The sequence below is a fragment of the Bidens hawaiensis genome, unplaced genomic scaffold (assembly GCF_021521415.1).
Source record: "Bidens hawaiensis isolate Kalapana, Puna unplaced genomic scaffold, B.hawaiensis_p1.1 tig00053371_1, whole genome shotgun sequence".
Lineage (NCBI taxonomy): Eukaryota > Viridiplantae > Streptophyta > Magnoliopsida > Asterales > Asteraceae > Bidens > Bidens hawaiensis.
This window is the reverse complement of record NW_027499625.1, coordinates 25,863-41,232: the sequence shown is the minus strand read 5'-3', so window position 1 is coordinate 41,232 and position 15,370 is coordinate 25,863. Positions and strand designations below refer to the sequence as shown.

Genomic DNA, 15,370 nt, shown 5'->3' with positions numbered 1-15,370 from the left:
AGTACAATTGACCGTTTCACTTGCCGGTGTATTGTTTAGTTGAGTCTTAGGTCTAGTTTTTATTACTTGTTTGATTTAGTTAATATTTAATTGACTGTTTTGAGCACATCACTGGATAATTTTAAGTTATTAAAACCACGCATGTATCCTTCCATCTACAAACTGAGTTCCATTATCACTAACTAAGGTCCGCGGAAGAACAAAATGATAGATAATAAACTCCCACAAAAACTTCTTCATGCTCGCGGCAGTGATGGAGGCAACTGGCTTAGCTTCAACCCATTTGGTGAAATAATCTATTACCACGATTAGAAACTTGGCGCGTCCCGGGGATTCTGGGAAAGGTCCCATGATGTCACTAGCTCATTTCTGGAATGGCCATGCGGATGTTACCGGCACCAGTTCATTTTTTGGCCTTAGAGTATTGGGAGCATGGCGTTGGCATAAGTCACATTTCCCTATTTCTTTAACCGTGTCCATATGCATTCCCGGCCAGTAGTAGCCCGCATTCATTAGCTTAGCTACTACCATTCTTGGGCTTGAGTGTAGATCACATATTCCCTCATGGACTTCTCTAATCAAGTAATTTGCGTCTTCAGCGCCTACACACCTCAGGATTGGGCCAAAGAATGATTGGAGATACAGTACCCCATCTTGTACTTGGTAGTTCAAAGCCTTGTGTCGGATTGTTTGAACCACTGATTTTTCTTTTGGGAGTGTCCCAGATGACAAGTAAGCAATAATCGGTGTCATCCAAGACTCGACTCCCATTTGAATGACCATCACTTGATGTTGCGGGACTGAAGGATGATCTAGGACTTCAATGCGGATGTCTTTTGCAAAATGTTCGAAGTTAGTGGAAGCCAATTTACTCGAGGCGTTCGCAGACTTATTTTCACTCCTTTTGATGTGAATTACTTTACAAGACGAAAATTGAAGGAAGATGTCCTTTTCTTGTGATAAGTACGAAGCCATCACATCATTCTTTGATTGATATGACCTGTTGATATGTCCCGCTATTAACATCGAGTCTACACGTGCTTCTAAGTGTTTTACACCGAGTTTTATGGCAATCCGCAAGCCTTCTAAGAAAGCTTCATATTCTGCCTCATTGTTGGTACTTTTAAAGACCAACTTGATGGCATAAGTAAACTCATGGCCTTTAGGATTCACCAATCTAAGGCCCGCGCTTGAGCCTTCACCACATGAAGCCCCATCAGTAAACAATGACCAAATCGGATCGCGTTCAGGAGGTGTTGGAATATGTTGTTCAATCAAAAATTATTTTTCTTTATTCTGCGGGACCTCTGATGAAGTCTGCCAACACCTGACCTTTGATTGCGGGTCTTAGCTTATACTCAATTGAATGCTCTCCCAGTTCAATGGCCCACTTTGCTAACCTTCCGGATAATTCTGGCTTGCTTAACACACTCTTTAGTTTATACCCCGTCAATACGTTGATCGGGTGTCCTTGGAAGTATCTGCGTAGACGTCTAGCCGCATAAACCAAAGCCAATACTGTCACACCCCGCCAAGGCGGAAGCACGGGCGCGTGACGTCATGTATACCATAAGCATATGATTATCGCCAACATAAATGTATTAGGATACTAATAGTGTTTAAAGTGTTTACAAGCCATAACTTGTTTTAAACAAAAGAGATTAAGTATTAAAATGGTATCCTAATTACACAGTGAAGTCCCGTCTTCATGAGTCCTAACATGCGTTGTTAATTCTCTGAAAAACATACGATTAAAAAGTCAACACAATGGTTGGTGAGTTCATAGGTTTTGACACTCGTATGAAAAATACGTTATTCATAAATCGTTGAATCAGTTCATAAACAAGCATACGATAACTTGTTAAAACAAATACGGTGATCCTCCGTAGACTAGCTAAATCTACGAATTAATATGACGAACCCTGAGCCTATAACCAAACCACGACTTATATCCTTTTGCCCTGTTCAAATCTCACAGATGGAATATACGCACCCTATTTCGATGCAATATCGGAGATTAGCGCGACTAACCTAACAGTAGGGGGAAATGTCAACGTCAATAGTACTATTCGTATATTCATGTGGCTAACTCCTATAGCTAATGGTTATAGTATGCAAGCAAGGGACTTATAGCACTACATAGTTCAACTCATGTTCGCATAAGGATTGTGTGTTTTGTTTTTAACTATCGTATATAAAAGCAGCTGTGTATGTTTTCCACCCCCGAAAAAATAAAACAGTAAAACCGTAAAAAGGGGGTAGTGAAACTCACCTTGTAAGTTCAGTGTTTGATTCGCTAGCAATTTCAGTTTAGACCCGGGGCCCGCTGCCTTCACACGTCCTAAACGCGTAAGTCAGTTGGTTACTATTATTGACTCGCAACTAGTCGCTTTCACCCAACTAGTCGTTTCGTTTATTTTGTTTGTGTCGGTCGCTTTCACCAACCGAACCTTTCGTTTACTATATTGTGTCGGTCTCTTTCACTAACCGAGCGTTTTGTTTATTATATCGTGTCGATTGCTTTCACCAACCGAGCGTTTCGTTTATCATATCATGTCGTTTCATTTATATATAACCGATTCATTTGGTTTAGTAATAAATAAATATAAAAATTATATTTATTTCTAGATGATATTCTGTTACATCAAGATTAATACCATGTAATACATAATATAATTATACTTTAGTTCAAAATATCCAAACCAACTTTTACAACCGTTTAACTAGTTCTCATCCAAAAATAATAATAATATTAATCATGTTCGGGTTTATAAAATAACTAACCATTTTGACCCGAGTCATTGCTCGATTAGGACATTATATATATATATATATATATATATATATATATATATATATATATATATATATATATATATCTTGTTTTCAAAATGTTATATCCAGGTTTTAATATTCTTTATAATAGATGTAATGTTCATTATAATTACTTTGTGGGAAACAATCATCAGTGATCCATCTTGTCTTTGATTTGAAATCCAACAATGACGGTCTAATACTAATAGTTTATGTACATAACTACTCGAGAAATATATGTATGTTTTTTTTTGTCGAGCTTTTGTTGACTTTGTATTTTTAACTGAAATTTGTATTTAAGCTTTATAAAAATATATGAAAATATATTCGACATAATACTTCATAAAAATTAATTTTCATAAATGAAAATTATGAAATACGTTTTAACTTTTGAATAACTTTATTTTTGCATTGAGAACCGTATACACACTTGAAATCATATTTTTCAATTTATGAATTTTAAAACCATATCTTTATATCCAAAACATATGCATCTATGCATCTTTTCAATATTGTTATTTCTCACTTAATATCACTCACAAAACGAAAGTTTCAAATAACCAAGTTTTTAAGCATATATAACGAGTTTTACTCGTTAATTTATAATTATTTATACACTTTTTATAAATTTACATCTCCAACTTTTCACCAACTAATGTATATATCCATAATCCTTATGCTCCATATATATTTATTCAAGAAAATATTTTTGACATCCATGATAACGTAAAACCAACTTTTTAACATTATTCATGTTTGAACACCCTTTTGACCCACATTTAATCATTTTAAACATACCTTAACCAAATCCTTTGACCACATTTCATGTTTAACAAGTTTATATAGGTGCTCTTTAAGAATTATTTAGCATACTAATGTATAGCTTAACCCTTGGGTGATTACTCTAGCATAAACAACTTCTTTATAAAGATATATTAGAGATAATAAAGCTCACTATGCTTTTTAGAGCTGATTTAAGAAAGGAAATAGAAGAGCTTGAGCTTGTTTCACTCCTTGAAGCCTCTATTCTAATGGCTTGATATTGCGAGGTTTTGTGTGTAAGTGGTGTTGTTCGATTACCTGTATGTTGGCAAATTGTGTTTTGGTGGTGGAAGGTGGTGGTTCCCGGTGATGCTTAAAGAGAGATGGTGAGATATAGAGAGAAATGAGAGGAGTGAGAAGTATATTGTAGGGTGGTTGTTGGTGGTCGTTTATGGTGTTGGATGATACCCAAGAATAGGGAGATAGGAAGCCGAAGTATGAGATGCATGATAAGAGTTGCAGTTGTTTGTTTGCATCTAGGCATGTACCTATAATAAAAAGAAGATGGTAGATATCTTAACTCCTAGATATCAATAGTTAAATGATGTAGAGTGTGGAAGTAACCAAATCAAACAAAGTATAAAGGTGGTGGAGTTGGTGTAGTCTCGGCCAAACAAAGAGAGGAATGAGTAGTGAGTTGATTGAGTGTTATAAAAGGTTGGGTAGTGAGTGCTATGATGATGTTTGGATTTCCTTTTTGTACTAGTTTGGTGAGATAAACAAGCAAGAAAGATGGAGGGTGATGTTTTTATTATTTGACATCTTGACCTTTGAGTTGTACTAGTAGGGATTAAATATTGCATACTTCATTTCTTTTTAAGTATGGTGTGTGTACGTAGGAATCGGTTGAGGTGGGTTTTAGAAAATCAATTTCATAAATTCTGGTGTTAAGTATATATATTAGTTAAATTTTAGATAGACATAATTGCATGCTAAATACAGGTTTACTCATGGCTAAATACTCACATGAAATTGTTAGGCTATATAAATTGGCGTGTTTAACGCCTAGATTTTTGTAAGCGCCGACATTATTTTCATTTGGTGTTTTTAATAAAACGAACATAAGTTCAATAGTGTGTAAGATATATATTCACTCATACACATCTATCACATATACGTAAGAATATACATGTAGGTACACATGCTTAAAATTTATGAAAAATACTTCATTACATAAAAGAGCGAATAGTCGAATGTAAGTACTACATTAAACTTCGTATATGATTACATAACTATGAATCTTTATGTATTAAGTCTTTTTTTAGCACTTTTCTTATTTCAAATATTTTATCATCAACATTCATGTTGGTCGGGTCGACTTGTGTGTGTACCGGTAATATTCACAAAAGAGGTTCGATAAAATAATAATAAATGCTCGAAGAACCAATTCGTTTTTGTTGTTTATATTTTATAAAATATATTCATATAATATATAATCAAACCTTATATGTTCGCTAAATATGTTCGAGCCAACTATACAAGTTATCACCATTGTTCATATCCATCGGATAAAATTCGAAAGTTCAAGTAATCTATAAAACTACTTAAAAACAGTATATCATGCATGTGGGCTTGTGCTAGACTCGTTGTAATTATTAAATCTACAAAAATTGATCTAGAGGGAATTAAAACAAACAAATCATGTTTAGTAATTGTATGGGAAACGACTTAATTTAGGGAGTGTCACAAATACCAATTTCTCAAGCATTGAATATTGGTCTCCGCATCAGTCAATATTCTGTTGACATAATAAATCGGTGTTTGGAGATTTTTTCTATCCGTCAACAGTACTGCCCCGATGTATATGTAAAATCCTGAAAGGTATAAAGTCAATCATTCCTCTGCCTGCGGCGCGGTTAATGTCACACCCCAACCTACGACGAAAATGTCGGGGCGTGAACTGATTGTCACAGCTCTCAAGGTACTATCATGCAATATTAAAGGTGGCAATATCTATTAGATTTAATTAAATAATCATTTACATCAAAATTAACCAAAGTACATAAATTAAATTTAATCAAATAAAACAAAATCAAATATTCTAATTCTTGTATCATCTTCTCTAGCATGCAACCTAAGTTTTCTTCAAATACAAGCTTGAGAATCACATCACACGATAACCTGCATATGCGTTAAAAATACAATAGGTTTTGTCAACACAATGTTGAGTGAGTATAACACCAGATTTTTGACACTATATAATAATAAGTAAAAATGCAAACTGTTCCTGTGAGATATACAGATAAGCCATAGCATATAACAATCAAACAACTATAATGAAAGCAAACCATAAAGAAAGAAAACCATAAAGAAGGGGCTCAACCAATCCATATAAATGGACATTGGCTACCAGGCAAGGACAAAACCGCACCATAAAAATGGACATCAGTTGCCGAAGTAATCAAGTAGCATTCAAACAAGTAAGTAACAAATAGCAAGTTAGGTAAAATGATAAACACACAAGAATAAACAGTTGCGGTTGAGTACTATATAATATAAAAATATCTACGAACGCATATGTCCCCAAAACGGTTAAAATAAGTAAAAGAGGGGAGTGAAATACTCACCTTAGATTAAAGGCAAGCGAGTATAATTAAGAATAAATGAGTAAACGGATAAGCGAGTCGTCCAATACGCGTCAAACGAGATAACTTATCAGAACCTGAAACTTTGTGATATGAAACTCTAAATAAAAAAAAACTTAATGCCGCTGGAATCAATCCAAACGGATGAGTAGAACTCTAGTTATGTCGAATTAAACGTTTAAGCGAGCTAGTACTGACCAGAATCCGAATAGCGAGTCGGAAGTCGGGTTTTGGTCAGTAGCCTTAAAATTTCGTTATGAGAATAAAAGTCTTCTGGACCGAACGTTTAATCCGACCAGGAGTATGAGAAAACGATAAGTCAAACTAATTGACTATTTTGTTCTTTAACGAGTTTTAAACAATTTGATCAGTCAACACCCTTCAACCACCAAAACTGATTGAATTTTATTGACTAGGGAATATATATGAATGATTTCTATGTTTACAACTTACCCGGAAAGTGAAAGAATCAACGGAAACGATGAGTCAAAGGTCCATACGTGTGCAAAGTCAACCGGTTATGAACGTATCTTCAACCAATAAGCAAAAACCGAAGAGTTTGAGGAGGGTCAGAGGAGGGTGACGGCTGAGAGTAGTTTTTAGGGTTTAGGGATGATTTGTGGTAGAGATAATGATATGTTTATATAGGATACACTAAATCGATCTAAATATGGTAACTTACTCGTTTAAGAACCGAATGGGTCTTTAATGATTAAATCAATGTTACAAGCTGTAAATTTCATTCTTGATCAAGGGTTTATGTACATGGACATGTATTTTAGTTGTATTAGTTTTCTTGGAGCTTAATTCACCCGATTTATGCCTTAAATAAGTTATTTGCATGCTAAAAACGAATGAGGAAACAAAATGATCAATTAATAACAAAATCGAACCAATTAATAATAAAAATTCGTTTTTAATATTTAAGGTAAGAAAATGGACATGTTATAATATTATATAACTTATCTTGGGGCATAAGTTTCGAGATTTGGGTCAAAAATAGTCCGTGTACTTTTATAAATGCTATTTTTAGCCGTTTTAACTGATTTTAAGGGTTTTTAAGAACTATTTGGCATAAATGTAAATTATGAAATTATAAAATAATTTAAACCAAGTTAAATACCAATAAATACAAGTTTTAAATAGTTCGAAAGATCCGAATTGCGTTCCCGAATCGGTTTAAACTTAAACGAATACAAATACGAAAAATCCAAGATGTTACAGTCTCCCCTACTTTAGGGAATTTCGTCCCGAAATTAAGGAAAACTTAAACATCATCGTTTTGAAATCAATTAAACTTTTAAGGAAAATATCATAACATAGAACTTCCAATAACCGAAGCAACGCTTCAAATGACAATCCGATAAGGGCACTTATATATAGGATGTACCTGCGGCGTATCCACAAAGTCCTTATTATCTCATCATTTGTACAGTTACCCAAGCCATCTTAGGTTCTAAATCATGACTCATAATTGTACGTATTATGATTTCCATGCGAGGACTTGAATAATTATGTATGCATCCATAATTACTCTTATCGCTGGATGGTCCGCATAATCCGTTCCATGCATCATGTGGGATATGAAACATTGAAAATAAAATTTTAAGTGAAAACAATTGTTTTGATAATAATTGTTAAATATACTTTAAAAGTTAATTAATACATGTTCAAGTTGAATTAATAAAACTGTGTAATTTCTAAAATTTCTTTTGCTTTTAAAAGTACAACTTTAAATATAAATTCCAGAGATACTTATTTAACGTTCGAATTTGATTAATAAAACCAGGAGATTTCAATTATATCTTTTGGTTAGGAAAGTTACAAATTTTGGAGAATGAAGTGGAGATCTAAAAGCAGACGTTTGAAATGAATTATGATGATCGAGAATAAGCTAAGAGTAATATGAAGTTAACTGTGTTGGATAAAGGAACTTGATTCATGAGTTGATATGCGCAAAAGTTTAATTCATAACAATTCTTAAGTTCGAGGGTATAAATTTAAATAAGATTTTGGTGGGTCGAGTTTAGTTAGTTGAAGAACTTATGAGATTAAAGGGAAGTTAATGTAAAGTTTATATGTTTTCAAATTGTGAATTTGGGATGAGATTAATTCGATTAAGATATTCGAAAATATTATAAGAATTAGTAGTTTAATAATTTAATTATTAATGAAAATGCGAAAATAAACATATTTGAATAAATCGTTATTAGATTAAATTGAGAAGCGGATACTCCTGAATCACCGAGATAGTCATATTCCAATTAAACCTTTAAAATTATATAAAATATAAGGTACCTAATTAAATTAGATTAGAATGGGAATTCGTGGATTTTTTTTTCCTTTTTCATAAAATCGTTATAAATGTTAAGAAGTAAGTAATTTGAATTATCAATAATGGAAATCTAAGTAAGTAACAAATTCTAAATTAAAGTGAAGCATATAATAAAATAAGATAAATGCGAGGTTAGAAATTCATGAACCACCATGACTATTTTAACAACTACGAATTTATCATTTAAAACGTTCAAAGTTTTAAAAAAAAAAAATCAAAGTAGGGACTTGAAATGTTTACGATGAAGGTTCAATCAAAAAGTCAATTTAATACAAAAAGTTAAATTAATTAATGGAAATTTTTAATTTAAAAATGGAAATTAAATTTAGAGAATTCATAATTTAGTTTAATAATAATAAAATATACAATAATTGAATTTTAATAATAAAGATTTATAAAGTGGACATTAAATTGTGAAAGCCATCATGATATTAAGGAAAACAAGAGATAATAAAATATTTTTAGTTTAACGTTGAGTATAAGGATTTAAATGCACTTAGAAATTTATAGTTCGAGGATATGATTATAATTAAGAAAATATAATTTAAATAGTATTTTAACGGATAAGAGTTAGTATAAGTTTTCTTGTTCGGTGTATTTTAGTTTTGTCGAGGTTGGCGGTTGGTCGGTTAATAGCATACAGCAGCACTCCTTGGTGATTCTAGTAGTTGAATGGAAATCACGGGAAACAAATGAACGACGTTGATTACGACGATGATTCTTAAGAAATGCATTCTATGAGGGCCAATAATGGAAATGTGTAAGATGACAAGTGAGTTGTAGGAATGAGTTGATATGGAATTACGAGGATGCGTATGTATATATATATATATATGTATGTTTTTGAATTATTACTAGTGAAGACTCGAGGACGAGTCAAGAATTAAAATAATATGTATGAGTTTAAAGCATTTAAGTAAATAATGTTTTTATAAGATTTTCCAAAAATAAAATAACAAAGCATATCAAACTAGTTGACCTCCCATGAGCTTTCCATAGCAATTTGAATGGCCCAACTAAACAAAACAACATAAAGTTTGTGAATTGGCCTCCCATGATTATAATTAACATGCTTAGGAGCCCCATAAATGCTTATATGTTTACCTTTATGTGTTCAAATTTGATTGTTTACTGCTTTGATGGCACAATTCAAATAACGTGTAATAAACAACTGAGTTGTTCAGTCCATAAGGGTGTACATGGCATTTAACTGAACCAACTAATCAACGAATTATCGAATTAAATATGGGTAGTCGGAGCATCTTGTGAATCACCACATTGATTACTCCAACAAAAATACAAAAACAAGTCAAGAAATGGATAGTCAGGATTACCGACTAACCACTTAAAATATCTTAAAACCAAAACTGGAAGGTTATCTAATTTAAGCCACGAACCACCGTGAATTCGGTTTAAAAATATTATAAGGAATGCAACCACTATCGTGGTTACGATTGACAGCTTAGGGTGTCGGTCATATGGCATTTATGGGTCTCGCTCGGGTCCATAGGGTCGAGTACTGTGGTCAAGTTATCACCCAGGTAAGGAATATCGTCTTACCTTTGGTTCTTGGAACCGTTTTTCCAGTGCCCAACTCACAGTTTCTCTCCCCTTTTCATTTGTGATAGGGACATGCCACATAACCTAACCCTCAGGTGAACGAGCAAAAACAACAGGTGGGAATTCTTAAGGAATATCCCACAAATAAAAGCAATCTATCTTTTGAAAAGTTTTATTCGAATGTTGAAGCATAGCCTCGGAGTTTATGTGTGCGTGCATAATAATACAATAGACAAGAAATAAATAATTATCTAAGAAAGCAGTAAACAATCAAATTTGAACACATAAAGGTAAACAGATAAGCATTTATGGGGCTCCTAAGCATGTTACTATGGCACCACTAACGACCTATCTTAAACATTCAGCTCAGATACCAATCTGGCACACTCCAACCTACGACAAAATTGCCGGGGCGTGAACTGATTGTCACAGCTCTCAAGGTACTATCATGCAATATTAAAGGTGGCAATATCTATTAGATTTAATTAAATAATCATTTACATCAAAATTAACCAAAGTACATAAATTAAATTTAATCAAATAAAACAAAATCAAATATTCTAATTCTTGTATCATCTTCTCTAGCATGCAACCTAAGTGTTTTTCAAATACAAGCCTGAGAATCACATCACACGATAACCTGCATATGCGTTAAAAATACAATAGGTTTTGTCAACGCAATGTCGAGTGAGTATAACACCAGATTTGAGACACTATATAATAAGTAAAAGTGCAAACTGTTCCTGTGAGATATACAGATAAGCCATAGCACATAACAATCAAACAACTATAAAGAAAGCAAACCATAAAGAAAGGGCTCAACTAATCCATATAAATGGACATTTGCTACCAAGCAAGGACTAAACCGCACCATAAAAATGGACATCAGTTGCCGAAGTAAGCAAGTAGCATTCAAACAAAGCAAGTAAGCAAATAGCAAGTTAGGCAAACTGATAAACACACAAGGATAAACAGTTGCGGTTGAGTACTATATAATATAAAAATATCTACAAACGCATTACGAATAAAGGCAAGCGAGTATAATTACGAATAAACGAGTAAACGGATAAGCGAGTCGTCCAATACGCGTCAAACGAGATAACTTATCAGAACCTGAAACTTTGTGATATGAAACTTTAAACAAAACGAACTTAATTCCGCTGGAATCAATCCAAACGGATGAGTAGAACTCTAGTTATGTCGAATTAAATGTTTAAGCGAGCTATACTGACCAGAATCCGAACAGCGAGTCGGAAGTCGGGTTTTGGTTAGTAGCTTTAAAATTTCTTTATGAGAATAAAAGTCTTCTGGACCGAATGTTGAATCCGACCAGAAGTATGAGAAAACATTAAGTCAAACTACTTGACTATTTTGTTCTTTAACGAGTTTTAAACGATTTGACCAGCCAACACCCTTCAACCACCAAAATTGATTGAAGTTTATTAACTAGGGAATATATATGAATGATTTCTATGTTTACAACTTACCCGGAAAGTGAAAGAATCAACGGAAACGATGAGTCAAAGGTCCATACGTATGCAAAGTTAACCGGTTATGAACGTATCTTCAACCAATAAGCAAAAACCAAAGAGTTTGAGGAGGGTCAGAGGAGGGTGACGGCTGAGAGTATTTTTTTAGGGTTTAAGGATGATTTGTGGTAGAGAAATAATGATATGTTTATATAGGATACACTAAATCGATCTAAATATGGTAACTTACTCGTTTAAGAACCGAATGGGTCTTTAATGATTAAATCAATGTTATAAGCTGTAAATTTCGTTCTTGATCAAGGGTTTATGTACATGGACATGTATTTTAGTTGTTTTAGTTTTCTTGGAGCTTAATTCACCCGATTTATGCCTAAAATAAGTTATTTGCATGCTAAAAACGAATTAGGATACAAAATGATCAAATAATAACAAAATCGAACCAATTAATAATAAAAATTCGTTTTTAATATTTAAGTTAAGAAAATGGACATGTTATAATATTATATAACTTATCTTGGGGCATAAGTTTCGAGATTTGGGTTAAAAATAGTCCGTGTACTTTTATAAATGCGATTTTTAGCCGTTTTAATTGATTTTAAGGGTTTTTAAGAACTATTTGGCATAAATGAAAATTATGAAATTATAAAATAATTTAAACCAAGTTAAATACCAATAAATACAAGTTTTAAATAGTTCGAAAGATCCGAATTGCATTCCCGAATCATTTTAAACTTAAACGAATACAAATACGAAAAATCCGAGATGTTATAGTTAAAGTGGGTAAGTCCAGTAAGCATTTTTTGACTTCGAGAAACGCATGTTCAGCTTCTTCGGTACATTTGAAGTGTGCTTTCTTTAAACAATTTCTCAATGTTAACACAAAAGGAAAAATTTAGCCGCATGGTTGGCTAGAAATATGTTCAATGCTACTAATCTACAATTCAGTTTTTGTACCTCTTTGAGGGAAGAAGGTGAGGGCATGCGGGCGACTGCCTGGACTTTATCCGGGTTAGCCTTGAAACCCGCACTTGTAACAATCACACCCAAGAATTTTCCTTCCTCCATTCCAAATAAACATTTGCTGGGGTTGAGCTTCATGTTAATCCTTCTCAAGATGTTAAATGTTTCTTCTATATCCCGTAACATTTGTTCCTCTTCCACACTTTTTATTACCAAATCGTCCATGTAGACTTTTAAATTGTGCCCAATTTGTTCTTTGAAAGCTTCATCCATCAGGCGTTGGTAAGTTTCTCTCGCGTTTTTCAAACCGAAGGGCGTCATTTTATAACAAAAGGTGCCTTGGTTAGTACGGAATGCAGTTTTGTCTTCTTCCCCAACTGCCATACGAATCTGATGGTAACCTTTATAAGCATCAATGAAACATTTAAATTTGAAGGGTGCCACATCATCCACTTCAAGTCAATTTTTGGCAATGGATAACAATCTTTCGGGCATGCTTTGTTCATGTTTTTGAAATCGATGCACATCAGCCATGTACCATTACTTTTGGCAACAATGCCCGGATTTGCAACCCACGTCTGGTATTGAATTTCTTGAATGATCTCAGCATTTAATAAATCTTGAACCTGCTCATTCATAGCCTTTATTTGTTCAGGACCCATCTTTCGTTTGTTTTGGACAATTGGAGTGAATGATGGATTGACCTGCAGTTTGTGTTCCACAATCTTTCTTGGAACACCGTCATGTACGCGGGTTTCCAAACGAAAATGTCCATATTCTTTGTTAACAATTGCTTCAAAAATGTCCTCACTATCTCAGAAAAAGCGGGACCGATTGTTATCGTCTGTCCAGAAATTTCTGATTTAAAACCCATTTCTCTAGCTCAGTTCTTTCAACTTGTTTTGGTATGTTACTTGGTTTTGAACTTCCCGTCATGAAACGGTGTTTGTTTACGCGAATATTTGCTACACCCGTGCGAGTTGGAACTTCTACCGCACCATGAGCTATAGATGGGTAAGCGTTGAAGTCGCCAATTGCTTCTCGCCCTAAAATTATATCATGCTTGGATTTGGCAGGCATTACCAAAAACTCTACATCCTTCGTCCGCGAATAAGTACTGTCGTTAAGAATAACAGGGAAAGAGATAACTTCCCGAGGATGCATGATTTCATATCCAAAACCAGACACTGGCGCATGAATGGGTTTTAGCCTCGCCTTGTCTTCCTCATCCATTTGCTCAAAACATTGTTCATACATAATATCCGATCAGGGCAGTGACTATCACCGGGTTCTTCATACGCGGACCTCCTTTGACCCGCGAGAATACCACCGATTCACTTTTCCATTCTTCATCATCAATTCCTTGTCTTTTGTATCCGCTGATCCGTACTCCTTGAACCATATGAACGTTTAAATCTTTAACTGGCTTTTCATGCGGACCAGGATTGACCTGTGCGAATGGTTTGTGGTTTTCTTATCTTACGCTTTATAACAAGTGTTCCAACTTCCCTGACTTAATTGCGATTTCAATTTCATTCTTCAGGCTAACACAATCATCTGTGTGATGCCCAATGTCATCATGAAACATACAATGCTTGTAAGGATTCAAATGCGTTCTCTTTATGAGTGGTGGTGGTTTTTTGAAATTCACGTTTTCTATGGTTAAAATTTCCGAGGGAGTCTTTGTCAATGGAATCCAATTATTATTGTCTTGAATGAAATTTCGATCCTTGTTTTTGTTACCAATTAGTGTTCTTGCATCTGGTTGCTTTGAAACCTTTGCAGATGGTTGAAGTCTGGACCAAATCGAACCTCTAGCTAGTTTATTTGTCCGCGGGTTGTTGAACTCTACCTTAGTTTTTTGTTTAGGGCTTTCAGACCCCAAAGTTTTTTCTGTTCTGGCAAAAGGCTTAGCCAAGGACATTATCTCATACCATGCCTTAGGCATTCCATCTATTCCCGATAAACAACGGATCAAAGCGCTACTCGGCACATTCTTGCGGAAGGTTTCGCGTAGCATATTTTCACTGATTCCCCCGATGTTTAAAGTTTCCTCATTGAAACGCGTGATAAAATCTTCCACAGATTCATTATCATGCCTAATGACATCTAAAACTCATAGGGGTCCCGTATGTGTTTCCGTTGTTGGCTGAAGTGTTGGGAGAACTTGGCTACCAAATCATCCCAGCTTTTGATTTGTCGATCCGGTAATTTTTCGAACCATTCACGAGCTGCCCCGGTCAACGTTAACATGAACATGTGGCACCGATAGGGAAGATTCCAACCATTGACTACTCCTACCGCAACAAAATTAAGTAAGTGATCACTTGGATCAGACATTCCATTATACTTCCCTAAGTTGGTAGGGATCTTCACATTAACCGGGAATGGAGCTGTAGCAATGCGTGGGACGAACTTTGATATTTCTGCAAACGCCGCTGGATGATACAGCTTTGTAAAATCTTCTTTCGTGTCACTGTAATATTCAGTATGTCGAACCGCCGCACGCGGACGACTAATTTCTTCCCTATCAAGAATTCGACTATTATTGCTAAAGTAACTTGCTTCATCGCGACGATATGTGGGATCTCTGCTTCTAGAAGCATGACTCTGATCGTACACAGAGCTGCGGGAAAACCCCCGCATCACTGGAAGACCTCTGTTACGACTTCTCTTTTCCATCTCTTCGTTCGAAAATACCTCTTTCTGGAATTTTCTCTCATCTGACTGCACCTGCTTGATGCTTGAGGAGTTGGAGAACGCACCGGCATATCATCATACACCAAAGTCTGAGCGCTAATTCT

At 34.6% G+C, this 15,370-nt stretch overlaps 1 protein-coding gene across 1 annotated transcript; it reads right to left on the bottom strand.

Annotated features, from left to right (window-relative positions):
- Positions 1-363: 363 nt before the first annotated feature.
- LOC143600115 (uncharacterized) lies at positions 364-13,228 on the bottom strand. The gene is made up of 4 exons (XM_077077894.1): positions 13,105-13,228; positions 12,561-12,967; positions 1,306-1,432; positions 364-1,196 (listed from the first exon to the last, which is right to left on the bottom strand). Exons 1-4 carry the CDS (start codon positions 13,226-13,228, stop codon positions 364-366), a joined length of 1,491 nt encoding a protein of 496 aa, XP_076934009.1.
- Positions 13,229-15,370: the final 2,142 nt, after the last annotated feature.